At 44.8% G+C, this 27,287-nt stretch overlaps 1 protein-coding gene across 1 annotated transcript in view; it reads right to left on the bottom strand.

Annotated features, from left to right (window-relative positions):
- MARCHF3 (membrane associated ring-CH-type finger 3) overlaps nt 1-27,287 on the bottom strand; it is a 146,392-nt gene that overhangs the window by 4,796 nt on the left and 114,309 nt on the right. The window contains exon 4 of the mRNA XM_065874228.1: nt 2,743-2,952. Within this exon, the coding sequence (XP_065730300.1) occupies nt 2,743-2,952 (210 nt within the window). The remainder of the gene's footprint in view (nt 1-2,742; nt 2,953-27,287) is intronic.

The raw sequence follows: 27,287 nt of genomic DNA on the forward strand, positions 1-27,287 counted from the left end.
TGTTTGTTTATCTAAGACATGTTCACAGCGTATTCTCCTGAAGCCTGACAGCTTGTTTACAGTGCGATTCTGCTGGAGGGCAGTTTCCAAGTGCTGTCAGCTTCTGAATTACGGCTCTTGCTAGGGCCGCTCAGTACAGCATTTATCTGGGAAGGAGTCAGTCTAGATTCGATAACCTGCTGCTGAGCTATGGCCGTGCGTTCTTCACACCCAAGGGGAGAAGCGCTTTCTTTCCCTCCAGCTGCTCGGCATTTTACGGGGAGCCAGGGGGCAGTGCAGGATGTGGTGGAACACAGCAGTCAGAGGAAGAAAACCCGTCCTCTGCCAGGTGCTCTGATGGATGTTCCCGAGGTCATCCCACCTCATCCTCACAATAGCATATTGGCCCAGGGGTTAGCAGTCGTTTCCCCAAGTTTTTGCATTAGGAGAAGGATGCTCAGAAAGGTTAGGGACCTGTTTGAAGTTACACAGCTATCAGGATGCTAAACCTTGGGTTTAAACACAGAGCCTTTGGATTCTGAAGGGATGTGCTTGTTACCACGCAGCACTGCCTTTTGGAAGCATTTCTGGAATGACGTATGTTATCAGACTCCTGAAAGAGCCACTCCGGGGACCTTTCCCTCCCAAATTTTCCTTTCACCTGGGATGAGAGATGAAATAGGATCACATCATAGGTAATCTCTTTTTTTCTTTCCCTCTTTTGCCCACTCCCCTCTTTTTTTCTTTCTTGTTAGGTAAGTGTGTGCTTTACAAAGCAGATTTTCAAAAAGGCCTTAAGTTGGTTTGAATGCCCATCATTTAAGTCTATATCTTCATCCGTCCTTCACCTTACGCACTTGTATAAGAAAAATCAGAGACTAGCAAACCTCTAAACATGGTAAAAACTTACACTTAATTATTTCCCAAAGTGCTTTCCCATGGATGCTTTCACTTCAATCTCGTAAGACCAGGGGAAGTTGGCAGGATGGGTATTAATCTCATCCCCACTTTACAGATGAGGACACTGAGTCTCAGAGAAGTGAAATGACTTCCCAAGGTGGTTCAGTAGTTAGACAGTAGTAGACAGAAAGACAATTTCTTTCTTTTCTTTTTTTCTTTTTGTTGGCCACACCACACAGCTTGTGGGATCTTAGTTCCCCGACTCGGGATTGAATGTGGGCCCTCAGCAGTGAAAGCTCTGAGTCCAAACGACTGGACCGCCAGGGTATTCCCTAATTTCTTATTTTTTTTATTTTTTTTGTGGTACGCGGGCCTCTCACTGTCGTGGCCTCTCCCGTTGCAGAGCACAGGCTCCAGACGTGCAGGCTCAGCGGCCATGGCTCACGGGCCCAGCCGCTCCGCGGCATGTGGGATCCTACCGAACTGGGGCACGAACCCGTGTCCCCTGCATTGGCAGGCGGACTCTCAACCACTGTGCCACGAGGGAAGCCCTTTAATTTCTTATTTTTAAGCCTCCTCCCATCACCGTGTCCTTGTGGCTTCTGAGTGAGCATGGTTGCTTGATTCACAATGAATCAGGACACACTTTGGAAGCATAGACATTTAAAGGAGACAATAATAGTTTTGCCTGGGGGCTTCATTAGGCTGGGAACAGAATGCCTACCTTAACCAGAGGACTCTGATAAAGCTCCAAGCATCGTAAACACTACCTGTTTACCAAGGCTCATGTCATGCCCCTCTCACTGAGACTGAAATGTGTCCCCCACTTATTGTCTGAAATTCCCCCCTGAGAGGAGGCAAAGAGCTGGACAAGAGGGAAACGCGACGAGCAGGGGCTGCGGTTGGTCGGTGTGGCAGGAATGGCAGCTATGGCACAGGACTCGGGAGACAGAGCAAGGGAGCAAGTGTGAGCGCTAGAAGCTTCTACATTCCGACACCACCGTGCTGCCGGTATGGGAACGCGACAGTCTAGACAGGAAGTACATATTGAATAACAATGGAATGTGCTCGGATTAGAGATGAGCAGGCACTAGAGAGTCATGCCCGGAAGCAGGGGGCCCGCTTTCTGAAAACCTTCTAGAGGATCGTGACATCCTTCCCTGCAGGTCTCAGAGGGAAGCATCAAGAGACGGCAGATGCTGCACTGCCAACTGGTACCCGAGCAATCACGGGGTGAAAACAATAAAGAACCAGAGAGGGTTAAAGATTTTCCCCTCATACACAGCAGGAACACTTATTGGGAAATGGTTTTTCTTTAGTGACAGCTTCTCAGCTAGATGAATTAGTGTTTTTATGGGCAGCACAGTCAATATCCCAACCCAGAATAATCAACAGGCGAAGTGCAGCTCCACGTCCAACAAGGACTTTAGGCCGCGTCAGGACATAAAAAGAAAATAACCAGCAGGAGGATTCATGATCTGTGCAGGCAGCGACAGCAACAGTGGCCAAGTGAATCATTCACCATACATTACAGTCCCGGCAAGAGAGAGGAGCATAGACGAGAGAAGGAAAACGCCAGGCCTCCTAACAGATGGAGTCCTTGGCTACGAGAGGAGAGGGATGTCTGGGGTGCATGTCTTTGAGGAACTCTCAGAAGCTGGGGCTTTTTCTTTACTTCATCTGCTCTTCCCAGCAGTGCACATACACACACACACATTCACGTGCAGTAGTAAACCGATTCACACACTCTCGCCAGCATTTGAAGGTCTGTCTGCTCCCGGGTGGGTGAGATGAGCTACAGACAAGAGGGGAGCCTGTGCCAGCTCCCACCGACCTAACTCCCAGGCCCTGAGCCATACTTACTAGTGTCCAAAAGAGGTAAATAGTGAAGAGTGCGACAGTGAGTGCAATTAGTCCGACGGCTTCGAGCCGACTGCTAAAGTGCAGGTGGTCCACGGCGCCCCGTAGGCAGAGCCAGCCCGAGATGGTGGCCAGAGGAGTGATGAACAAGAAGCACACCATGTCTCCAAACAGAGTCCGCTTCTCGTGCTGGGGGCCTGGATTTCTGAGCCACTGCCAAGGGAAGGGAGACAGAGAAAAGCAAGGACAGGGTTAAATGCCAGGGAGGAGTGAAGACACACTACTCTGAGGTTGTCCTTGTCTACAGCATCTGGAGAAAGGCACTTCTGACCTGTTCTGAGATCACACAGAAGCATTAAGGGCTCATTCCCATGCCCTGTCCCATGAACAGTAGTGATTACGATGAGAGTAATAGTAATAATAAAAGCATCTTTGCTGTAGGTGTCCTGCTGGTTTTGAAAGAGTTCAATGATTATTATTATGAATCACAGTGACCCTGTGTGGAAGGCAGAGAGGACCTTATATTTGGAAGGTAACTGAGGTGCAGGAGGTGCTGTCAGCTGCCAGAGCATTCCTGCGTCTTGACCCTGGGAATGTGTGCGGGAAAGGGTTAACTCAGCAGGCCCAGGTTGCTCAAATCCTGCATGTTCCCAAGAAAGACCTGTTTTTTTAAGACCGGCTCCTAAGAGAAGAGCTCTGAGTCCTTGTAATAATGCACCTCATAAGAGCGTTTTTGTATGCCTGAGGCCTTGGGCCACATGGTGCCAGTGCAAGCAGATAGTTTATGCCAACAGTGTGATTTATGCTGAACACCTATTTTTGTTGTAGGGGCTGGAGTCTGAGTAGCTTGAGGTCTTTCATGCAGGTGCTGCATGTCTTTTGTGACTGACCCCAATAAGCACCCTGAACACTGAGGCTCGGGTGAACATCCCTGAGAGATAACGCTTTGCATATGTTGTTACAGATTGTTGCTAGAAAGATTAAGCACATCTGTGTGATATTACTTGGAGGGGACATCTGGGAGCTTGTGCCTTGTTTCTCTTGGACGTTGCCCCATGCACTTTCTCCCTTTGCTGATTTTAATTGGTATCCCTCTGTTGTAATTCACCGTAACCATGAGTCTAAGAGCTTTTCTAAGAGCTTTGTGAGTCCTTCTAGTCAATCTCTGAGCCTGAGGGTGGTCTTGGGGAACGAGACTCATCTGACTCCACACGTCTTGTAATGCCCCTGCCTTATGTTTTAGGACCCTGAACCTCCTACGTAGGACCGTCTCTGACATCTTAATTGTGCTACCATCTTGGCTGAACCAACTCCAGAAAGGGTGGGGAAAACGTCAGCTTGTTGAAAGACTAGAGATGAGCATTCCTGCAGGACGGGAAATAGGGTTGCTGTCCTCCCACTTGGGGAACTGTTAAATGTCTGCTGAGATGTTTTCCATTCTAGGAAATGTCATGCTTACATACTGGAGTCAGTGCATAGTGGTAATGAAGCCAGGTGGCTTTCCTTTGGATTAGCATGGAAATGTGCCCAAGTAATTTGACATTCCCATCTCACTATCCCATGTAGTGATGACAGAGGCCAAGGAGTCCAGGGAAAGAGTGAGGTCACACACAGTTGATAGGGTGAGGTGGGAGAGACACTGGCTGGCTGGCTTCCATCTCATCTCGGGGACTAGCAGTGCTGTGGGCTGCTGAGCAGATACCCCAAGGGGCCAGCACAGCATTTCCTACAAAACCATTGGTGGGAGGGAAAGGACCATGACAGGGAGACAAGAGTGGATGGAAGTGACCGGAGAGAGGGGGAAGGCCAGGCTCGGGGCAGAGACAAGAGACATACGAGCTGCGAAGAGGGCAAGCAAGTGGAGGAAAGAGCTGTGTAGGGCTTCCCTGGTGGCGCAGTGGTTGAGAGTCCGCCTGCCGATGCAGGGGACACGGGTTCGTGCCCTGGTCTGGGAAGATCCCACATGCTGCAGGGCAGCTGGGCCCGTGAGCCATGGCCGCTGGGCCTGAGCGTCCGGAGCCTGTGCTCCACAGCGGGAGAGGCCACAACAGTGAGAGGCCCACGTACCGCAAAAAAAAAAAAAAAAAAAAAAAAAAAAAAAAAAAAAAAAAAAAGAGCTGTGTAAGGGCCAACACAAAAGCCTCAAGGAGTGAGCACATGAGATGGGAGGTCAAAGGCACAGAAGACAGTTTTCTGGAACGTTCCCTCCCCTGAATGTTTGCCTGAGGTGAATAGTAAATGACCCCGAATGCCTAAATTACCCCTTTCCAGTGACAATACACTTTAAAAATGGGCTGAGATGCTGAAAGAAGTCACCTCAGCTCAAAAATGGAGCTGAATACATATTAAAACATAGATTATGGGGAGTTGACTTGTCTGTGAATATAAACGCAGTATTATACAAATTTAATACAATACCAAAATGATCAAGTGCAAACAGTATTAACCCTGCTACGTGTTGTCATGCTACCTCAGACATCTGGGCAGCTTCAAAGAAATTCAAAGAGCTCTTAGTTATTAACGTTTTCTTATCTAAACATTGGCACTATCTCTGTGAAGTGGAGAGTAGAAACGAGGCCTTGTTATCCCAACTTTACAGAGGCTCAGTGAGGGAGAATGACCGCTCCAGGTGATACTGAGAAGGGGATCAGAAACTCTCCACTCTTATTCAGATGTCCTGTCAGTAAAATATTTGAAAATTGACATTGCAAGACATTAAAGAAGTCCAGATTCTATAACAACAATGCCGACCTAGCAGCGGCCCTCCCCCACTGCGCCCTCCCCCTCACCCCCTGACAGCTTAGATTTTCCCTGGAAGCAGATCTGGGAGCCTGGCCTACTTTTCTCTGTGTCCCCACTTGTTGGAACATAGTAGGTTCTCAATAACTATGCGACAGATGTGCACAGACAAGCTTATCTCATTGGCTAAGACTCCCCCCAGTTTCTGTACCTTGGGAATTCTGAGTACGTTTTATTAAAAATAACTTAGCACTTTATGTGGCCCTTGACATTGCTCAATGAAATGACTCGGGAATGCAAGGAGGTAATTGTGGATGACTACTGAGCTCTGATGTAAAATAAATTGCAAAGGCAAACTAGAAATTGCTATTGCTTGTTCCCAGTTTCCTATTTTCTAATTGTTCTTTGATCTTCTATATTCCTGAAAAATTTCCAGGCCACTTTTTATGTCCATGGCCACCAGTACCTGGATTCTGCACCTTATTAACACTATACATGTTCTTCTTTGGCTCAGTTCACCCTTTGTATTGTTTGCTGCTGGGTCACATTTAGGTATGAGGTTCTTCAAACAGGTACTGCTATGTTAAAATCTGCGACTTCTTCAGGACCCTAAGTATAATTTATCTCCTACACAAATGCAGTCACCATGAATAAGACCACTGGTAATGTCTGTTGTTGAGGAAAAATTCGCCCTGTGCCATGGTAAGAACCTCTGCCGAAGTATCCAAATAGGCTGATACAGGGTATTTATACAAACAGAGTTTATAACAGAGAAAATGGGATTTTGCCTTAAGTTTCCAGCAATAGGGGATTGTCTAACTACAATATGGAATTTACTTAAAACAGACTACTATAAAGTAATCTGAAATGGTAATGTATATTTTATATTTACTGACATGATATATTGCTGAAAAGGAAAAGAATTCTACTAGACAGAATGTAGAGTATGATCCTGTATATGTAGTGATGTATTTACATACACATGGACATTTACATAGATGTAGTGAATTTACATAGACAAAGACCAGAGGGATACTAGCAAAATAGTTGCTGCTCTTGGTGGTGGAATCAGAATGGTCTTTAATTTTTTCCTTTTTGTACGTATATTCTTGTTTTTCTAAAATGAACATGGATTACTTGTGTAAATATATATATATACATCCAGAGGGAGAGAGGGAGGGAGGGAGAGAGACAGGGAGAGAGGAGGGAGTCAGGGGAGGGAGGTGTCTAGTGCACAGCAAACTACAGCAATAAAATAAACTATTACAGAGCCAAGGCTGGGGCAAGCCACTGCTAGCTATTTGGAGTGTCTTATGCAATGTCTCATTGAGTCTTCACAATAACCCTGTGAGGCAGGTGCTAACATTATCCCCATTTTACAGATGCAAACACTGGGGAGCAGAGTTTAGTAACTCACCTAAGGATAGATTGCAAGTGGGTATTAGGGGTGAGCTTGAGACCAGCCTCACTTCTGTTCCTTGCTCTCCATATTTATGTTTTCTTTCTGCACCAAATGGCATTTGCACGTGCGCGTGGGCGTGTGTGTGTGTGTGTGTGTGTGTATACGCCCCCACATGCACACACTAGACGTTTTGCAGATTTTCAGCTTGGTGGAATACGGTAAGTCCTGCTGTTTTATCGGTACATCAAATAACTGAATGGTTGGCCGGCCAGGATGTTATCATGGTAACTTGATAAAATATTTTTAGGCTGCTGTTCTGTTCTATGTTAATCCTTTTACTAAACCACAATAAGGTCCAATTTCTGGGCATTTAATCTCAGCTACATTGTCATGCATTTTAGCTTAACTCTTTTCTAAAATTAATTAATTAATTAATTTATGGCTGCGTTGGGTCTTTGTTTCTGTGCGAGGGCTTTCTCTACTTGTGGCAAGTGGGGGCCACTCTTCATCGCGGTGCACGGGCCTCTCACTATCGCGGCCTCTCTTGTTGCGGAGCACAGGCTCCAGACGCGCAGGCTCAGTAATTGTGGCTCACAGGCCCAGTTGCTCCGCGGCACGTGGGATCTTCCCAGACCAGGGCTCGAACCCGTGTCCCCTGCATTGGCAGGCGGACTCTCAACCACTGTGCCACCAGGGAAGCCCTAGCTTAAGTCTTAAGAGGCAAAAGGTTGATCTCAATTATTGTTCAATTACATTTCTTGCTTTTCTATGTCTTCTGCCTCTCTTACCAGTTATACTTATTATATAGAGAGTATTATACCTATTCTGTAGTAGCATCTTCATCTCGCACACATTCAGTAAAGGGCCTGCTGAGGCAGAGTGGCAGGTTTGTTGGTGTGTCCGTCTTCCCACTGACCTGAGGTAGGCCCTTACCTTTATGTCGCTGGCATCTGTAGCACGTTCAACGTTCACAAGGTTGAATGAATGACAGTAGCTTAAGTTTACACGTTTACTCAGACCTTACAACACGCCAAGCACTATCTTATCTGCTACACGTAGTAATTGATCTACTCTTCAATAATCTTTGAAAGAGGTACCATTATTATCATCACCATTTTATAGATAGGGAAACTGAGGCTCGGAGAAGTTAAAAAACTTGTAGGAGTTTGGCCTTGGCTTTGATCTGTGTGGTCTAGCTCCAAGGACTGTGCTCCTATTATATCATCATTGTCAATAAAAAAAAAAGGAAGGGAGGGGGAGAAGAGCGGGTGGATGAAGGGGGGCGGAGGATTGCACCTTAACTGGTGTTATCAGTGCAAGAAGGAATATTTACTTATCATGGTTCCCCTGGTGCAAAATACCCATTAATTTATCCTGCTGCTTGTGGACAGCTTTTGCAGCTAAAATATCATTCTTGAAGAGTCTTTAGTTTGACCTTAGTACTCAGCTTGTACTTGGTGGTTAGCTGTATTTTAAGAGCAGAGGTCTGTGATGGAGAATGCTAATTTGCATGGTATCTTTCACTTGGCAGGTCCACCCCTATGGCTTCCAGGGGATCTGTGGGCAGCCCAGGGCACCTTCCTGCCTTTTGTTCTCTGATTCCACCAAAAACATAAAGCAGACAGAGATTGTGCTACTGAAAGCCCTGGCAGCGAGCTGCCCTTTTTTGTGGCGACCTCATTCCAATCACTGACTTGTTTCCGAACCATGAGATTGATCTACTCTTGGAAGTAGGTACAAAAACAACCACCAACCAACCAATGAAACAAAACAGAAACCTCCACCATAATCAGCAGTGTAGGGCCTGAGGCAGCAGAGGGAATTAAAGCAGCATTCCATTGCCAGGGACACAGCATCATTTACTGGCTGTAAATGTACATCCAAGGTGAGCGAGGCACTAGTGGTTACTTTCAAGGTGGGTTAACTGTGGGTTCAGTTCTAATGACAGTGTCAGTTTATTAAATCCCTTACTGGCGGGTAGAGGTGAGAGAGTGCAGTGCTACAGGACATTAGATCCTGCCTCCCAGACTCTAAGTTAATCGGCTTAAATCTCCAAGGCAGACAGGACATCGGGCAGGTCAGTTTGTACTGGAACCAGATCACACTCTGGTGGCTAATAGCTTTGATCGATTACAACCTTCCCCATGAATCTCCTTAATGAGAAACCATCATGAGAATGAAAGAGACTGATAGAAGGGGTAAAAGTGATAGAACCATAACAAATTTATGGAGTAGAAAAAAAAGAAAAAAAAAAAGGCATGATCTCAGAATGTTTACTCAGAATGTTTATCTGCCTGAGCGTCTCCTGTTAATCTGACACTTGGCAGAGTTCTTTACCAAGCGCTTGCCTTTCTTGGGACAGGGCTTATTCTTAAAGTCCAACACAGCCTGCACTGAGCTGTCTTACTTTCCTGGAGAACCGCAATGTGAGAGGGGCAGTGCGAGGATCAGAAGACACGTGACAGGTCCTCTGCATGATTTAAAACTGAAGATGGGGCTTCCCTGGTGGCACAGTGGTTGAGAGTCCGCCTGCCGATGCAGGGGACGTGGGTTCGTGCCCCCGTCCGGGAGGGTCCCACATGCCGCAGAGCGGCTGGGCCCGTGAGCCATGGCCGCTGAGCCTGAGCGTCCGGAGCATGTGCTCTACAACGGGAGAGGCCACAGCAGTGAGAGGCCCGCGTACCACAAAAAAACCAAAAAAACAAAAACTGAAGATGAAACCTGAAAATCATGCAGTTCAGTTAACTTGAAACAGCAGAGAACAAAACCAAACAAACTCCCGCCAGTGTTTTAAATCCCCCAACTCCGCAGTCTGTCAGTGAATTTCCAGGACAGCTGAAGCTGCTCAGGTGATTCTGATTCCGGGGGAGCTAAGGAGATGCTCGCTCCAGACATCCATCAACCCCGACTGGAAACAACGCACTTCAAATGAAAACTTCACAGATGATTTGCTCATGACCCTAAATGCCAATCTCCAGCCTCGGCCTCTTTCCAAAGCTCCAGATGTACATATCAGCAGTCCACTCAACAGCTCCTCTTACATGACTAATAGACAACTCAAACTTAATCTGTCCACAACCAAACTCTTGATTTAGCACGGACCTCATGACCTTTCTTTTCTGCAACCCGAATCGGTAAATGACACCACCAACCACCCAGTCACTTTGTCATCCTGTTTCCTTTCTGTGTCTTACCCTGCACACCCGGCCCTTCTGTAAGTCTGGTCGGCACTCTTTCGACATACATCTGGAGTCTGTGCCCCTCTCTCCATGTCCACTGCTGCCATCCCTGGGCTACCATCACCTCCTACTTGGGAGGCAACAGTCTCCCTGCTTCCACTCTGGTCACCTCCTAGGCCAGTTCCAAAACAGCAGTCACAGTGACCTTGTAAATGTATAAATCAGATCATGTTGCTCCTTTGCTTAAAATTCTCCAGTGGTTAGAATATAGTTCAAACTGTTTACCTGGGACTACAAGAAAACCTGACCTCACCTCTGCCTTCCTCTGTGTCTCTCCTACTACCTCTCGCCCTTCATTTTCAACTTTACACGTGGCTGTTCTCACATGGGGAATGGGCTCTGCCCATATTTTATTTTTTTTGTGTGGTACACGGGCCTCTCGCTGCCGTGGCCTCTCCCGTTGCGGAGCACAGGCTCCGGACGCGCAGGGTCAGCGGCCATGGCTCACGGGCCCAGCCGCTCCGCGGCATGTGGGATTTTCCTGGACTGGGGCACGAACCCATGTCCCCTGCATTGGCAGGCAGACTCTCAACCACTGCGCCACCGGGGAAGCCCCTACGTAGTGTTTTGTTGCTACAAGGTGAAAACCCTGTAGTTTCTGTTCAAGCATTTTTTTTCTAACATGTAAATAACCGTGGAATATCATCTATTTTTCCATAGGTCATGAAATAGCATGAGAAATTCAGTAAATTATTCAAGGTCCTTTGTACTGTTTTCATCACAATTACTATCTTCTTTTTTCTAGAAAAAAAACTACCTTGAAATATATGAGAAAAAGACAATACCAAGTGTCCACTTAAAAATTATACAACTTGGGGCTTCCCCGGCGGCACAGTGGTTGAGAGTCCGCCTGCCGATGCAGGGGACACGGATTCGTGCCCCAGTCCGAAGATCCCACATGCCATGGAGCGGCTGGACCCGTGAGCCATGGCCACTGAGCCTGCGCGTCTGGAGCCTGTGCTCCACAACAGTGAGAGGCCCACGTACCTCAAAAAAAAAAAAGAGTAGCTACTGCTCGCCGCAACTACAGAAAGCCCTCACGCAGCAACGAAGACCCAACGCAGCCAAAAATAAATGAATTTTAAAAATTTATTCAACTAAAGTTCAACCAAAAATATGTACTGAGTGCCTTTTATGTGCCAGGTATTTTTACTGAATTTAATAACACCAGGTGGTGGTGTTATTCCCATTTTGAATTAGGGTATTAAGCTTCAGTGAGGTTAAGTGACTTGTTCAATGTTATATGGTGGAGAAGCCAGTATTTGAAATCTGCAGCCTACTGTTCTTTCACATCTTCCCTTCAGCTTGCTTTTGTGCTACATAAAACCTTGATCCTAATTTTTGTTTGCTCTCACAATGGATAAGGTTGGAGAAGTAGCACTGAGCAGAGATAAAACACGTGCTTGGAAGCAGGAGACAGGATACTGCTTCCAGGTGCCCCCTCTTGGTTCCCCCTTATGCTGTGTGACCTTTATCAAGTTCCGTCACCTCTCTTGGGGAGTGAAAAATGGGGGCTCTCCCTCAAAGGAGTGGGAAGGTGCAGCTTTGAGGGGAGTAGTGAAAGCCCCTCTCAAGTTGTCTTAACTTCCCACTTTTGTTCAAAACGTCAGGTTCAACTGTAGAGTGGATATATCATCTTTCGGCCCTACTCTCTTCTGAGCCCCAGGCTTGTGGATCCTGCTGCATACTAGATCTCTTTCCATTTGTGTAATAAACATCTCACACTTCACCAGGTCCACAATGCCACACTGGATTCACAGCCACCGCCCTAACTCTCCTACAATCCAATTCCGCTCCCAGGTGATTCCACCCCAGTACATGGCAACACCAACACCCAAAGGCTCTTGTGAGCAACCTCCGTGCCATCCTTATCTGCCTTTCCTCATTCCCCGCCCCCTCTACCCAATCCATCAGCAGGTCCTGGCAGTTCTGGAACACATCTTGAACACGTTCACATCTCACTCTCTAGGGCCACTACTCTTTTCCAAGCCACCCTTGTCTTTCACCTGAACCATGTAATAGTCGCCTCACTCTTCTACTGTTATCCTAGAATCCAGGTTCTATATATAAAGCACCAATATCACACCACTTCTCTTGCTTAGATTTCCCCAGCGGCTCCCCATAGCGCTTTGTCTAACGCCTTGCCGTGGCCCAAGAAACCTGCGTGATATAGGCCCGCTGTTTGTACCCAGGGCTCCACAGACCCCAGGGGGTCCAAGGAGAGGATTCACGGGATCTGTGATTTTACAATGGGGGGGAAAATCACACCTTTATTTTCACAGCCTCTAATTGAAATTTAGTATTTCATTGAGTAATGCAGAAAATCTTAGTGGTATGAGCCGTACCTGTGACTTTGTCACCTAGAGAAACCACAGACATTTCATATCACATTACAACTGTTTCAGACAAATTGTACTTCATAGTTAGTTATTAGATCTGCTACCAAATGTGTTAAAGCAGCACTTATATTTTATGTCGCAGCTTTGTCTTTTAAATATTTTGATAGCTGTATTATAATGTAATTTGTCTTCTTTGCAGTCCTATGTATTTTTGTCTTATGTAATGAAAAACATGATTATGAGAAGAGATCCATCCGTAGGCTTCAACAGATGGCCAAGGAGTCCACGACAGAAAAGCTGAAGCACCTTCCAATCTAGCTCCTTTGACCCCTCAAACAGTGCTCCTTTGCAGTGTTTTTTCCTGTTTCAGAAATACCGAACTGGCCTGGCTCAGAGCCTTTGCAGTGGCTGTTGCTTCTGCCTGCTACTCTTCCCACATCTGGTTCCTTCTCATGGGTCTTGGGTTCACAGGTCACCTCTTCAGAGAGGCCTTCACAAAACCCTACCTTCTCTCTCTCCGGTCATCCTTTACCACAAGAGCTTGTTTCTTCCTTTATAACTTGTATCACCATCACAGATAATCTTTTTATTTATTTACTCGCTTATTCTGTCTTTCTTCCTAGCAGGTAAACTCTATTAGTACACAGTGTTCTTTTGGCCTATTCACAGTTATATCCCCATTTCCTAAAATATTTAGTTTGTGCTTGATAAATACTAGCCGAAGAAATACACAAATCCTTCTTAACCTGGGGATCGCTTTGAGTAGAAATCAGATGGGTTTAACTGAAATGTATACACATATAAATAAAATCACTTCCCCGACTCTTCTGATCAAATCCAGTAAAGTAATTTCTGTCACAGACACATGCTTAGCAGTTGCTCTGGGCCTTCACAGCTGAGATTTGACTGAAGTGTACATCATATTCGGGGACACCCTAGACATCTGTGACGCTCCCTGGAGTCCTCAGGCAGGTAAGCCAGTTAATGGACTATAATGCTCCATAAGTATTATATTTGTGTCTGGAACATTATAATTTGGCTTCAGCATTATTTAAACAAATGCTTCACCCACTCACACCAATGGTTTGAAATTTTCCAAGGATAAGATTAGCAGCATAGCAGGATTAGATGGCAAAATAATTTTATATATTCACTTGCAATTTCAGATATAAGTAAAATGCGAATCATTTGGCTCTAATTAGTTTAGATCATCACTGTGTGATCACAGCCAAATGGAGATTGCTTATCCAAAACATGAGAAGCGGGACTTCCCTGGCGGTCCAGTGGTTAAGACTTCGCTTTCCAATGCAGGGGGTGCGGGGTTCCATCTCTGGTCGGGGAGCTGAGATCCCACATGCCTCGTGGCCAAAAAACCCAAAACATAAAACAGAAGCAGTATTGTAACAAATTCAATAAAGACTTTAAAAATGGTCCACATCAAAAAAAATCTTAAAAAAAACAAAAACAAAGTATGAGAAGGTAGTGCAGAATTATGTGGCATATGTGATCCATGTAAAGCCAGAAACATAAGAAGATGAGATAAACAACCAAGAGAGGATGAAGAGAAAGAAAACAGAAATTTGCAGAAGAAATTAATCAATAGAACGCATAGTGCCAACAATAAAAATGATTACTCTGGGAGCCAATGGAATCATACCGTGTAGTCTACTATAAACAGGACACATACAGCAGCTCCCAGTTCCTGGAGCTCTGCTTCCTTTTGGCTCTTATGGGGCCCCTGGCGCTCCAGCTGGTAAAGCTGCTGGCATCTAACACACTTTCTGCTGGTCTGTGGTTGGAGCCCAGGTTTCTGGAGCTTCGAATAATTACTTCCAGCAGAAAGGATCATGGGATAAAAGATGCCAGGACAGGGTACCAAGTAAGAACCCCAGTTGGAACACTGTACAGAAGATAAGAATATGATGAATAACATGAATAAGGATAACACATCCCTATTTTAAGAACTGGGGATATTTAAAGGAATAGAGAGGGAAAAATCAAATTCACAACCAGGTCCTCAAAATGGGACCACATTAAAAAATCTGTGTCCCTCAGATGTAGTGAGAATGTGAGTATGAAAGCTATCCAAGCGGAGTGTGGTGGAGGGATTTCACTGAAATATGATGCATGTGTAAAATACAGGATAGAAGAGACATTCTCACCAGGGCCATATATTCCCAAAGTCAGCAAGGATGGGAATACTGTGAAAAGAGGAACTTTCTGCTAGATGGACAACTGTGAGAACAGAGGAACTTTTATGTTCACAGTGCTTACAGTCCAATGTTTTGCTGCCAAAAAGTTCCCCAAATATTTAGGGCCTGTCTGACCTTGCTGACGTTAGACACATCTTAGCAACGAATGGATCTGGAATCTCTCAAGGCTCCACCGAAGGCAATGTCTTAAGTTCATGAGTTGCAGTATTTGCCGGAACCTCTTTATTTTTGTTCGACACTCCTGCCCTCAGATTTCAAGGGGAGCCCACCAGCATTCATGTAATTCGGATCGTGCTATGAACGTCATGCCCACGTTATCTTAAGTTGTTCATGATTTGTAAGATTTCAGACATGCCCTTCCTTAGCCTCCTCACATCCAGGTGAAAGAGTCTCCCCCTCTCTGTCCAGGCTCCCCCAGCCACTCCCCTAGACTCTTCAGATACCCTCCATTAGGTATGGGGCCCGGAATATCAGACCACCAGGTAGAAATACGCTGAGGTGTCACGTGAGGGGAGGGTGATGTTTTCCCTTTTGCTGGCATTACTTCTTTTGATTATGTTCAATGTTTGTAGACCCTTTTGCTACAAATCTCCCAGAGCTGCCTTCAGGGAAGACATTCTTAATGGGTAGAGGCAACGGCTCCATGACAGGGGTCATGACGTCAGGGACTGGCATTTACAGACGGGCAAGCCGGAGACTGGCTGGATGAACACAGCTGCTGCTGCCTGTGGGAAAGCTCAACTCCAGTCGGGAGACACACGTGCATTTTTAGCATGAGCGATCCTGAGACATGTGCCCTCATGGCAGAACCAAGCCAACCACGGAAGAACCCAAGTTAATAACTAGCCCAGTCCCGTATATGTGCAGAACTGAACCAGCAGCCCTCCCATCAAGACTAGCAAATCCTATCCGCTGTTGTGACACCCCAGAGTTATAATGTGGCCTCCTCACAGAAGAAGGAATTTACAGTGAAGGATTGATAAGTTTCCCTTACTTTTCACGCTTAAAACATTTTAAGGGTGCAAGAGACACTTTTGGAAAATCTACATATTCCCTTGCAGCTTATATAACTATCCTTCTAGGTCAGGGGTCTTTGACCCTGGGCATAGGGCTTCAGAAAACCTTTGTGACTTTATTTGAACACTGGGTGTCTGTGCATTTCAGGGGAGAGAATTCAAGCTTTGATCTGATTCTCAAACATATTTGCGGAGAAGAAGCACTGTTCCAGGGTATCTTCCTAAACTGTCTTAAGACACTCTTTGGTCTAATCCAACTCTCTGAGCTTTGATGAATATGGGAGTATGGGCAGTAGGATTTGACTGCCTTCTGAGAATCCATAATCTCTCCTTAGACCCTGGTTTAAGAAAAACATCAACCTAGGGCACAAACTATAATATTTAAAAAATTAATTGTGCAGTTGTAGGGCAGCAGAATCATGAAAGCAGCCAAATTAAATTAAAGGGCTTAAAGAAAAAAAGGACTTTTACTGGACAAAGACGGCTAAACTTCAGACTACATAAAAAAATCAATGCACAGATGATTTCCACACAATAAAAGAGTAAAAAAAAATGAACAGGGTTTCATCACATAAACTGTGATAGGGAAAAGACAAAACTTTAAAAGGGAAGTAAACCATCCACACCTCTGTGCTAGTTTTCTCCTTTCTAAAATGGAGAAGGTTATACATACAAATAGTAGAACACGAAAGTACCTAGAACAGTGGCACAGGGTAAGGACTCAGTAAATGGTAGTATATTAAGGTAAATAGGATGTTGAGAAGGAGTCAAATAAAAATGATAGCAAGGAAGGCTAAGATACGCTTTCTATAAAATCTGACACTGAACCTTGCAAACCTTATGCTACGTGAAGGAAACGAGTCACAAAGGACCACACGCTGCAGGGTTCCATTTATAGGAAATGTCCAGAATAGGCAAATCATAGAAATATAGAATAGATTCTTGGTTGCATTGGGCTGGGGGGAGGGGGCGGGGGCGGGGATGTGAGGACTGGAGAGTGAAGGCCGAAGTGTGTGAGGTTTCTTTTTAGGGTGATGAAAATGTTCTAAAATTGACTGTGGTCTCCTCCTCCAGGGGCTCATCTCATCTTGAAGTCGCTTGTATACATTGTCACTTCTAAGTAGGGGAATTCTTTTTTCAATTTTATTTTTTATTTTTGTAATACTTTTCGTTTTCCCACACATTTAAACAATTGAATTATAGACACTTCCCTGGTGGCACAGTGGTTAAGAAGCCTCCTGCCAAGGAAGGGGCCGCGGGTTCGAACCCTGGTCCGGGAGGATCCCACGTGCCGTGGAGCAGCTAGGCCTGTGTGCCGCAGCTGCTGGGCCTGCGCTCTGAAGCCCGCGGGCCAGGGCTGCTGGGGCCGCGTGCCTGGAGCCCGTGCTCCGCAGCGGGAGAGGCCACCGCGGTGAGAGGCCCGCGCACCGCGGCGAGGAGTGGCTCCCGCTCGCCGCAACTAGAGAGGGCCCGCGCATTGGCGAAGACCCAATGCAGCCATAAAAAAAAAAAAAAATTGGACTGTAGGTGATTTACAATGTTTCAGGTGTACAACAAAGTGATTCAGTTATACATATATATGAGTGTGTATAGAGAGAGATATATATACACATATGTATATCTATATTCTTTTTCAGATTCTTTTCCATTATCAGTTATTACAAGATATTGAATACAGTTCCCTGTGCTACACAGGCGATCCTCGTTGTTTATCTATTTTATCTGTAATAGTATGTATCTGTTAATTTCAAATATAGTAGTGTGTATAAATTAATCTCAAACTCCTAATTTATCTCTCCCCCTGTTTACCTTTTGGTAACCCTAAGTTTCTTTTCTATGTCTGTGAGTCTGCTTCGTTTTGTAAATAAGTTCATTTGTATCATTTTTTAAGACTTCACATATAAGTGATATATGATATTTGTCTTTGACTTACTTTACTTAGTATGATAATCTCTAGGTCTAGAGTAAGACAACTCCTAAATTTTTTTTAGCACATATAAAAAGTACACAAATCATAAATAAGCTGGTTGATGGATTCTCCCAAAGTTTAAAACCCATGGAACATACAGATCAAGAAATAGAATATTCCTAGAGTTACAGAACCCTCCTTCCCCTCCCATGCCCCCTTCCAAGGGAAATCACTATCCTGATTTTTAATATCCTAGATTAGTTTCACCTACTTTTAAACAAGAACTTTGCCTATTTTTGAGTCACCAGTACATACACTTTAGTGTCTGGCTTGTTTTGCTTAACATTATATCTGTGAGATTCATCTATGCTATTGTTGTAGTTGTAGTTCATTTATTCTCATTGCAGATAGCATAATTTATTTGTCCATTCTACTGTCATTTCTGTGCCAAGCCATCCTGAAGCCTGAGGAAAAATCAGTAATACTGATCCTGCTTTTATTTAAAAATTTGATATTTTGTTCATCATGGAGTTTTTGCATTACTTGTGATTGAAAAAATCCATCACATTAAAATATTATTTATCTTGAGTATTAGATTTTTGGGCACCATTTAAATTTTGCTCCTGAGGTGAGGGCTTCACTTACCTCACTCTGGTTCCAGCCCTGTCTGCTAGAGATGGACACATGGATTTTATACAGTTTTTGGCAAGTATAGGTAGTGTTGCTCTGAACATTGTTGTACATGTTTCATGGTGAACACAGGTATGCATTTCTGTAAGTATATACCTAGGAGTGAAATTTCTGTAGACAAATTAAAAAAATTTTTTTTATTAAAAAAATTGACTGTGGTGATGGTTACTGAACTCTGTGAATACACTGAATGTCACTGAATTGTATGCTTCAAATCCGTGAACTATGTGGTAAATGAATTGTATCTGAATAAACGTGTTTTAAAAAATCTGAGACCGAAAAACAGCCTTGGTAAAAGTGACTTGAAGTGTCTTGTAGATTTCCCTACAGACCGCCCCCCCCACCCCCCGCATGAACCCTGTTTTGTAGATATTTCTTTCCGCCTTGCCATAGCTTCATCCAACAGGGTCATACTTCAGACATATGCATCTGTCAGGTACATCTTACAAGCAGCCGGAAATGTGTATATTTTGATGAACGAATGACTTCTGGGTTTCAACATTAAACTCATAGCTTTTAAGCAGATGAGCCAGTGTTTAGCAAAATATTAGAGCCCTTTTCTTACTTTCATCTCTCAGGCCTTGTCTCCCATCATCGGCCAGCTTTAATGCAAAGATCTAGCCTTTGGAAGTAAGCAAAGTGTTAGGAGGGGCTGCATAATTTTCTAGGATGGTGAATGTTTTCTCTTCATCTGCTGATTTCTGCTTTTATTGACTCTACACAGATATGTCCTTAATGCCTATAAACTCTATTTTACAACTTTCCTGCTATTCCTACCTGCCAGCAGCATTTCACGTGTACTACACTAGCCATTTTCCCTCAGAGCCCTAAAAGATTTTGAACTTCACCATTTATGCCAACTTTCTGTCTCTAATAGGGTCGCTGGAGGTGAAGTGATGATAAAATAATGAGTAGAAAATATTTCATTTTCTTCTTTTAATCTGACCTCAGTCTTCACAAACAGATGTTTTACACATTTTAATAGGTGGCACACCGAAGAATTAAGCCTGCCTTTCAGTATTCTAAACTAAAAGCTTCAAAAGACTTTCTCTTTCATGTTAGACACACACAAACATAACTTTGCTCTCATGTATCCATCACAGCATAAACCTATCCCTCTAGCTCTGTAATAATGGATGGCAAAGAAACAGTTTTATCCCAGACAATCTCACGGGGTCCCTGTCTCTTCACGAATGAAGTCAGGCAGCCGTGAGGCACCGCACAGGAATGGAAGTTTAGTGAACAATATGGAGGAGGAAAGCAAAGCGACAAGACCTGACAGAGTCTTTCTTATCTTTCCCCAAATCTGCGGCACCTGTCAAGAAAGGGAAGCGAAGAACCGAGGCAATTACATACATAATTCAAGAGAAAAACCAGGGTTCTCCTTCATGAGCTGCAAGACCAGTGTCACCTATCCGAGTTATGTAGATGACAGTCTTTAAAGAAATTTACCTCGTGTGTGTGTACAACCATATTATGAGCGATTAACCTTCACAACCTGTTCCTGAAAGGAGGGAAAAGGCTCAAACATTTTGAGTTCACCAGGCTTTCTAATAACATCTCTCCCTTAGGAGAGATCTCAGAAGAAATGGGTGACATAATGACTCACGGAAATGAAGACGCAAGTGCAGAGAAAGAGTAACTAGATGGAAAGGGAAAAAGTCAGGGTGTGTAAAGTCCCTTGGAAACGAAGAATGAGTTTTCTGGCTTCTAATAGGGTGGTGTACCTAAGAGCTTTGTTTCCCCGAGACCAGGGTATCAGGAGCACAGAGAAGAACTGCCATTCCACTGCCCCGGAACACAGGAGTCCGGCACAGCTCGTTGTGGTTGTGTTGTTTTAATGCACTTCACTTCTTAGAAGTAGTTTTAGATTCACAGCAAAATTGAGTGGAAAGTACAGAGAGGCCCAATACACCCAGTGCCTCCCCACATGTACAACCTCCCCCATCATCAACATCCTCCCCCCAAGACTGGTACATTTACTACAGTCGATGGACCTAGATTGACACGTCATCATCACTCCAAGTCCACAGTTTATATTAGGGTTCACTCCCGGTGTACATTCTGTGGGTTTGGACACATGTGTAACGACAGGTATAGCCACCATTGCAGTGGTGTACACTGCCCTAAAAATTCTCTGTGCTCTGCCTGCTCATCCTGCCCTCCCCGCTAACAGCTCTGGATCTCACGGACGAAGCCAATGTCAAGAGGAATTCAGGGCTTTAATCATCACTTTTTGCATTCTCTCCTTTTTAAGGGACATTTAGTCCCTTAGAAAGGCTGGCTGTCCTCACTTCTGTGTGTGCTTGCACCTGTGTGTGTCAATAAGCAAGTGAAAGAAAGTAGTCTTGAGCCAGGAAGGAAGAAGCCAGGTATGGTGGCAAGTGCATGGGCTCTGGAGCCAGAGGAACCTGCATTCTTCTTCTGCCTTCTCTGCTTACTAGCCCTGTGGCTGAAAGTCTTTAAGATCTCTGAAGGGTGAGATTTCAGAATCTCAGCTTCCTTATCTACCAAACGGGATAATATCCATTCTAGGGATACCCGAGACATTGAAATAAGATGACTATATAATGTGTATAGCATATAATATTTCCCTTCTGCCTAGGAAATGGTTAAATAATTTAAGAAGAGAAAACTCTGGGGTGTGAACATCTTAAGGATAAAAATAGATGGAGTCACAGCGAAATGAATGAATGCCCCAGGATTGGAGTGTCATGTCAAGATCTGTGCCTGTGCTAGAAAACGAAGATCTTAGCATAAATGGGCAAAGCAGGGTGTTATTCAGTGAATAAATGACCACTGAGCTCCCACTGCTTAACTGAGGATACTTCTCCACTTGGCTCATTCGAATATAATTGCCCATTAGGCAGCATTTAACCATAATCATGTACTGCTCACAATATTTCACACCATTGTGTGTTTAAAAATGTGTATTCTTTCTCTGGATTTAAAAGTGTCAGGTGTTGGCACTTACAACTGAAAAGGCAAGAGCAGGGCAGGCAGAAGCCCTCAGCGGGGAGTTTCATGCATATTTGGTAACTCTGCACCTGAAGTCTGCACCAGGGCTTATGCAATTTATGTCTCACTTCAGTTCAACCTGGTGCCTTCTACCTGCACAGGGCAGCTCCTGTGAGCTAATTGTGCCTTGTTATTTCGGCAGGACTTAGGAGAGAGATGATTACTGGATGTATTCATTCAGTGACATTTCACTGCTCCTGGATCACACCCGCCTTTACAAAGCTCTCCCGCCAGCTGCCCAGGGACACTTTCCCCTCCACCCACTGCCCCCCGAACTCCCATATAGTAACTTCGAATTGTCTACCTTTCCAAGAAATGGACCCCTCGGTGGCCAGCACTACCTGTACTATTTGTTCTTACATTTGGAGGTAGCTCAAAGGGGCTGGAATCTTTCAGGATTATCTCTCTCATTCTGTTTACTTCTTGTTCTTGGCCCAGATGTGCTTCAGGGAAACCTGGCTGAATTTTCTCCTGTCTTTGAGACTACCTAAGGATGAATTAGTGACGACTCCAGACATTTTCTCCCTGCCCTCTCAAGAAGCTGTTCTTTGAAAGGTATGTCACTCACAAAATGGTGACATTCGTTAATTCTAGGTGGTAGATACAAACCTGTTTATATATTGTTCTTTGCCCTCCTCTGTATGTGTTAAAGCACAGAATAATTAAAATTAAAAAGTTGTGTGAAACAATTCTTGGTGTTTCGCATCTTTGCGCCTTGCTGCAGGAAACCCTCAGGTGGGGAGGGGTTGAGGGCAGCTACTAGGACCAAGAAAGGTCCTCTTGAAAACGTGAATTCTAATTTGTATTTCAACCCAAGCTTACTGTAAGTATCAATACAATTTAAAATACTAGAATTGGTCATGTAATTCTTTGAGTGCATGGAACAGGATCTCCCCCCCAAATCAGTCCTTTCCCAGCAGTGGATGGGCTGAAAACCCAGGCACCAGTCAGTCAGCTCCCTTTCATCTGGCATGGCCGTGTGAACACTTCAGTTGGCTTACTTTTTTAATGAAGTGATTTTTAATGAAGCAAGCTGCGAATTTAATAGGTACCTTAAAACAGCTTCTTTGTAACTAAGCTTTAAGTAACGAAGCGACTGCCAAATTAATCACCAGAACCAAGAGAAAAATCCAAGACTGAACAACTGCAGGATCAAGCATCGCTGGACTTCGGTCAGCAGGCAGGTCATCTCAGCTGCTGGACAAAGGATGGGGAGGCCGGTGGCTTGCTCAGCAACCTTATCAGAGGTCAGGGAAGTGCTTGGCCAACACTAAGGGATGCTGCGGTGCAACGTACTCCTCACCACTGTTGGTGCTGTTACCCCGTCTCTTAGTGGTTTATTTATTGTGTGGTGTTGAACCAGCCACTAATAATGTGCGGACAATAGAAGGGAGATCATTAAGTTCAGTCTGTGTTACCCTGGAAGAAAGATGTTGGTAGAAAGAAATCACATAGCATTAGCGAACTCTTTTCAACTCTTTGAAAGACATCACCCAATTCTGGAATCTCAAATGTAAATAGTGGGCACATAATGCAAGAGGGTGAAGAGGGCTGGGTGGGTGTAAGCAGAAGGTAAGGCCTGGGGGGACTGGAAAGTGCATGCATGTCTCACCTGAAGGCATTCACACTAAAAAGTGTTCATTCAATAAAGCACACCTGTGTGCGTGAATGAGGTCGCCCGTTGGCTAGTTCTGCTCTGTTTCACTGGTGAGGAAGCTGATGCGTTAAGAGGAGAAATGACTTGTTCAGGTTCTCACTGAGGTGGTGGGCAGCCAGCTGGCTGTCTCATGGTTCTAGAACAGTAGCCACGGCCAGGATGTTAAGCCCTGCTAGGAAAAGTCACCGGCACAGATGTCACTCAGTGGGTCTTTGCCGTGTTGTCCGGAAAACAGACACAAAGTCCCTCCACACGCTCCCCTTTCTGGTACATTATCTTTCCTTTGTCTTTCATGCTACGAGTCCTGACTCTGCTTTGGGAGGCCTTAGCCTGGCCTGGAGCGGGTGGAAGTGCTGCCTCTGGGAGATGGAGCCATAGAGGAGGGGCCTGATCAGCCCCAGGAGAGCTGAGGACCTGTGCTCAGTGCACAGGAAGGTGGGAAGTGGGAACTCCTGGTGGGTTCAGGTAAACCCCTCCCCCATCCCACTGCGCAAATGCTGCCGCGGTGCTTGTCTTCCATTCGTCCCTCCAGAATACAGGAGGAGAGAGCGAGGCCTGAGTGCAGCTCCTGAGGCCTTCCTTCCTCCTCACTGGGATCTTGACCTCACATAACCACCGGAAACCTGTGTCTTCATCTACCAAATGGGTAAGACGATCGTTTTCCCCCAATACTATGGTGAAGCCTTTGCCTGACCAGAGTTTGGATTCAGAAAGGCTTGACAAACGCCAGCTGGGCCTGAATCTTTCCAAACGGCCTGGTCCTCCCCATCCCCCAAAACCTTCCTCTGACTCGGGCAAGTGTCTCGCTGCCAAGCCCTGAAGCATACATTTTCTCCCCACTGGCTACCAGTGGTACAGGGCTCCTGCCACCTGCCATTCTTGAAAACCTCATGGAGGACTGATGACCGAACGGGAGCCAGGATTTGTGAGAATCATCACATTTGTTGTGTGGCTCAAAGCAGTGGTGCTAGTTTGTGTCATATAAGCCCTTGTCTGTCTGTCCTGAACTGTAAGGGCAAAGGGTCATTTTCTTTGATTTACAACCACAGGCCCCAAATACGATACAGGGTTTGCAACTGGGGGAGGGAAGGTTCTCCATTCATCCGTTTATTCAAGGAACAGAGGCTTCGTGATTGCCTATCACATGCTGTGAATATGGTCCAGCCACCTTTCTCACTGGCCTGCCCTTCGCTCGCGGGTTGGAATGAAGAGGGGAGCTTGCCTGCCTTCCTTCGAGGAAGTAGGTGGTCCTCATGCCTGGGAAGCTTTCTCAATCAGTTTACACCCCCTCTGGTGTCATTCCCTAATTATCCCAATGCTACAAGGGTTTGCTGATGAAAATGAATACTCTGAAACACAAAGCTCACGTTTTTACTTCCAATAATACATTAAAAATCAAAACCAGGGACTTCCCTTGTGGTCCAGTGGTATAGAATCTGCCTTCCAAGGCAGGGGACGTGGGTTCAATTCCTAGTCGGGGAACTAAGATCCCACATGCCGTGGGGCATCTAAGCCCGCACGCCTCAACTAGAGAGCCTGAGTGCTGTGAACTACAGAGCCCATGCGCTCTGGAGCCCGTGCGCCACAACGAAAGAGAAAACCCACATGTCACAACTAGAGAGAAAACCGTGTGCTACAACTAGAGAGAAGCCCGTGTGCCGCAAGGAAAGATCCCACACACCTCAACGAAGATCCCGTGTGCCGCGACTAAGGCCTGACGCAGCCAAAAATAAAATAAAATAAAATAAATATTAAAAGGAAATCAAAACCAAACCAAACCCACTACAACGAAGTGAGCAACGTCCTCACCTAAGTCTGATAGAAACACAGTAGGAGGGTTTTGGTGAAGTCTCAAATCTATTAAATAGTGAAGCACCAAGGTACAAAGGCATTTCTTCACAGCAGTTCAACTCTGCTCCCTGTTGTATAGCTAGAGATGACACTGAATCCAGGGCACACTTTAAAACCATTTTCCTCCAGTGACTTAAAAAAAAAATTATAAATAAAAAGTTTGAAAAAAAATCCTTAATCCTCAGTTCCCTTTATATCCTATTATTCTGAGTAACTGATATGTGTGAAAACAGTCTGTTTCCATTTAGCTCAACCTCTGACTCACAGGGAACAGCTTTAAAATTGTTCATACGATTCTTATCAGTCAGCTGGGGTTGGGTAAAGGAAATAGGAATATGGAAACCTAATCACTGCTTCTGTGAAACATCACCGTGTCTCCCTGATTGGAGGAAGATCAGATCCTAGGAAGCCTTTCCTGCAGGTTTCCACCATTTCCTGGCTGTTTCACTTTAATCACGACATGGTTGAGCTGACCTATTACTTCATGAGTTTCCCGGGCAAGGGTGGGTGTTACTGATACACGTCTTAGGAAAGCCCACTGGCAGATATTCCCATCACTGGAAGCTGATGTTGCAGGCATGCTACTTGCACAGAGCAACCTGGGCTTCCTTGGCAAACCGCTCAATCCGATATGCAATCATGGCAACAGGCTGAAGTCAAGGCGCATGTTTTTGGGAACAAACTGTGATATTTTTATTGGTTTGCTGTATTTCACCCTTATAAAAGAATGGTATTAGAGTTCAACTTACAGATAGAAATGAGGAAAACTGAAAACAAGCAGGGAGGAGACCATAAAACTACCCAGCCTGGTCATTCCGTGAATCCTTTTATGGTTAGTGGATGTCTATTTTCTGCCAATACCAGGTCAATATATTGGAGCTAATTCATCTGACAAATCGCCACTGGGTACATTTTCCGTCATCAACAAAAAATATGTAGCTTTCATGAGAGAAGTGCTGGCTGTGTAGGTATGATATGTATGTGGGTTACATCTGCTCTTCCTTTTTGCTATGGACGGTTCGAATGCTTTCCTTTCAAGCTTTGCCCAAGTAGGCACAGATCTTAGGAGATTTACCTTAGCTGGACAGTGGAGGAAATTCATCCACAGTTGAATAAACCGGATGATCGCAATGCAGCTCTCTTGGGTTGAAACTAACTCTTGTTATACTTGCTTACTTAGCACCAAGAAAATATTTAGGGTATAAAACTGGCAATGAACTTAAAAGACTAACAGATTTAGTTCCGCCATGTAGGTGGGTAAGTAAGCAGACACACACAAGCAACTTACTGAAGTATAATTTACTTACCATACAATGTACTTATTTTAAGTGTAGAATGTATTTTTTTGCCCAAGAATTTGAGCCTTATAGAGGCCAAAGAGATCACAGAGAGCCTGTAGCTCACCCTCCACACTGCAGCTCAGAGAAACAGCCACACCACCCAGATGGTCAGTGGTAAGTGGAGAGGTGATACCCTATTTGGAGATGCTAATGGTAACCAGCCTATTGATTTGGCCATTTTGAGTAGAAACTCACCCTTTTGCAGGGAAAGGGAGGAAAGACTTTATGTAGCAGCCTGTGTAGAAGATGGCTCTGGGTTCCTGATATGTTCAAAATGAACATCTAACTGCTGGTTGCAGAGAGTGTAGGAAAAGATGGAAGGGGAAGTGCCTTCCCAGCAGGAATACTGAGGAAGACGAAGGCTTACGGTGAATGAAGGACTGAGAGTTTACTAAAGAATGGGAGTCTGAGGTGTTACAACAATTCCGACTGATGTAACGTCTGGATGCTGACAAAATTTATAAATGACTTTTTCAACCACTTCCTCTAGCAATGGCGTTGTTATATCCCATTGATTTTGAAATGAAATGTTACGGAATTTTCTTGCTTTAATGAGAAGGCAGATCCAACCGGTAAATAAAGTAATGATGAAAGCAATTAAAAGAGTGGAAATGAGAAATGAAGTAACAGTACTCTTAATGCTTAACCCAAATAGGCAGGTTTTGCTGATTTACTAAAAAGATTCATGTCCATCTAGAGGTAAACATATTGGGAAGCAATGCTCACTGTGAATAAACCCGCCCTTTGGTAAGAGGATAAAAGTCAATTAGTAATGTCATTTGTTTAAAAATCTGCCTGCACCTGGTTCTCATTTGTCCTCCAGCTGAGAAACCAAAGACAACTTCTTTTTCTTGCTTGTGGTCAAACAGCAAGTTCATTTTGCCATGGGATGATCAAATGGCCAGCCTCCCCGGCTTGAGAAGGTCTGCCTTTCACTTTCAACTTGTTCAATCATCATTAACTCTGAAAAATGTCACATTCCATTTGTGCAATGAAAATTTCACCACCAGTGACCGTTTGGGTGAAGTTTTTGTAGGCGAGGCCCTAAATCTTGCAGAGCACCTCACACATTCTCAAGGTCATTTGCCTCGTTTCCTTGTTTAATGACAGTTGCCTAAGATGCTGGAGTCTGTCT

Source organism: Phocoena phocoena, chromosome 3, assembly GCF_963924675.1.
Source record: "Phocoena phocoena chromosome 3, mPhoPho1.1, whole genome shotgun sequence".
Classification (NCBI taxonomy): Eukaryota; Metazoa; Chordata; class Mammalia; order Artiodactyla; family Phocoenidae; genus Phocoena; species Phocoena phocoena.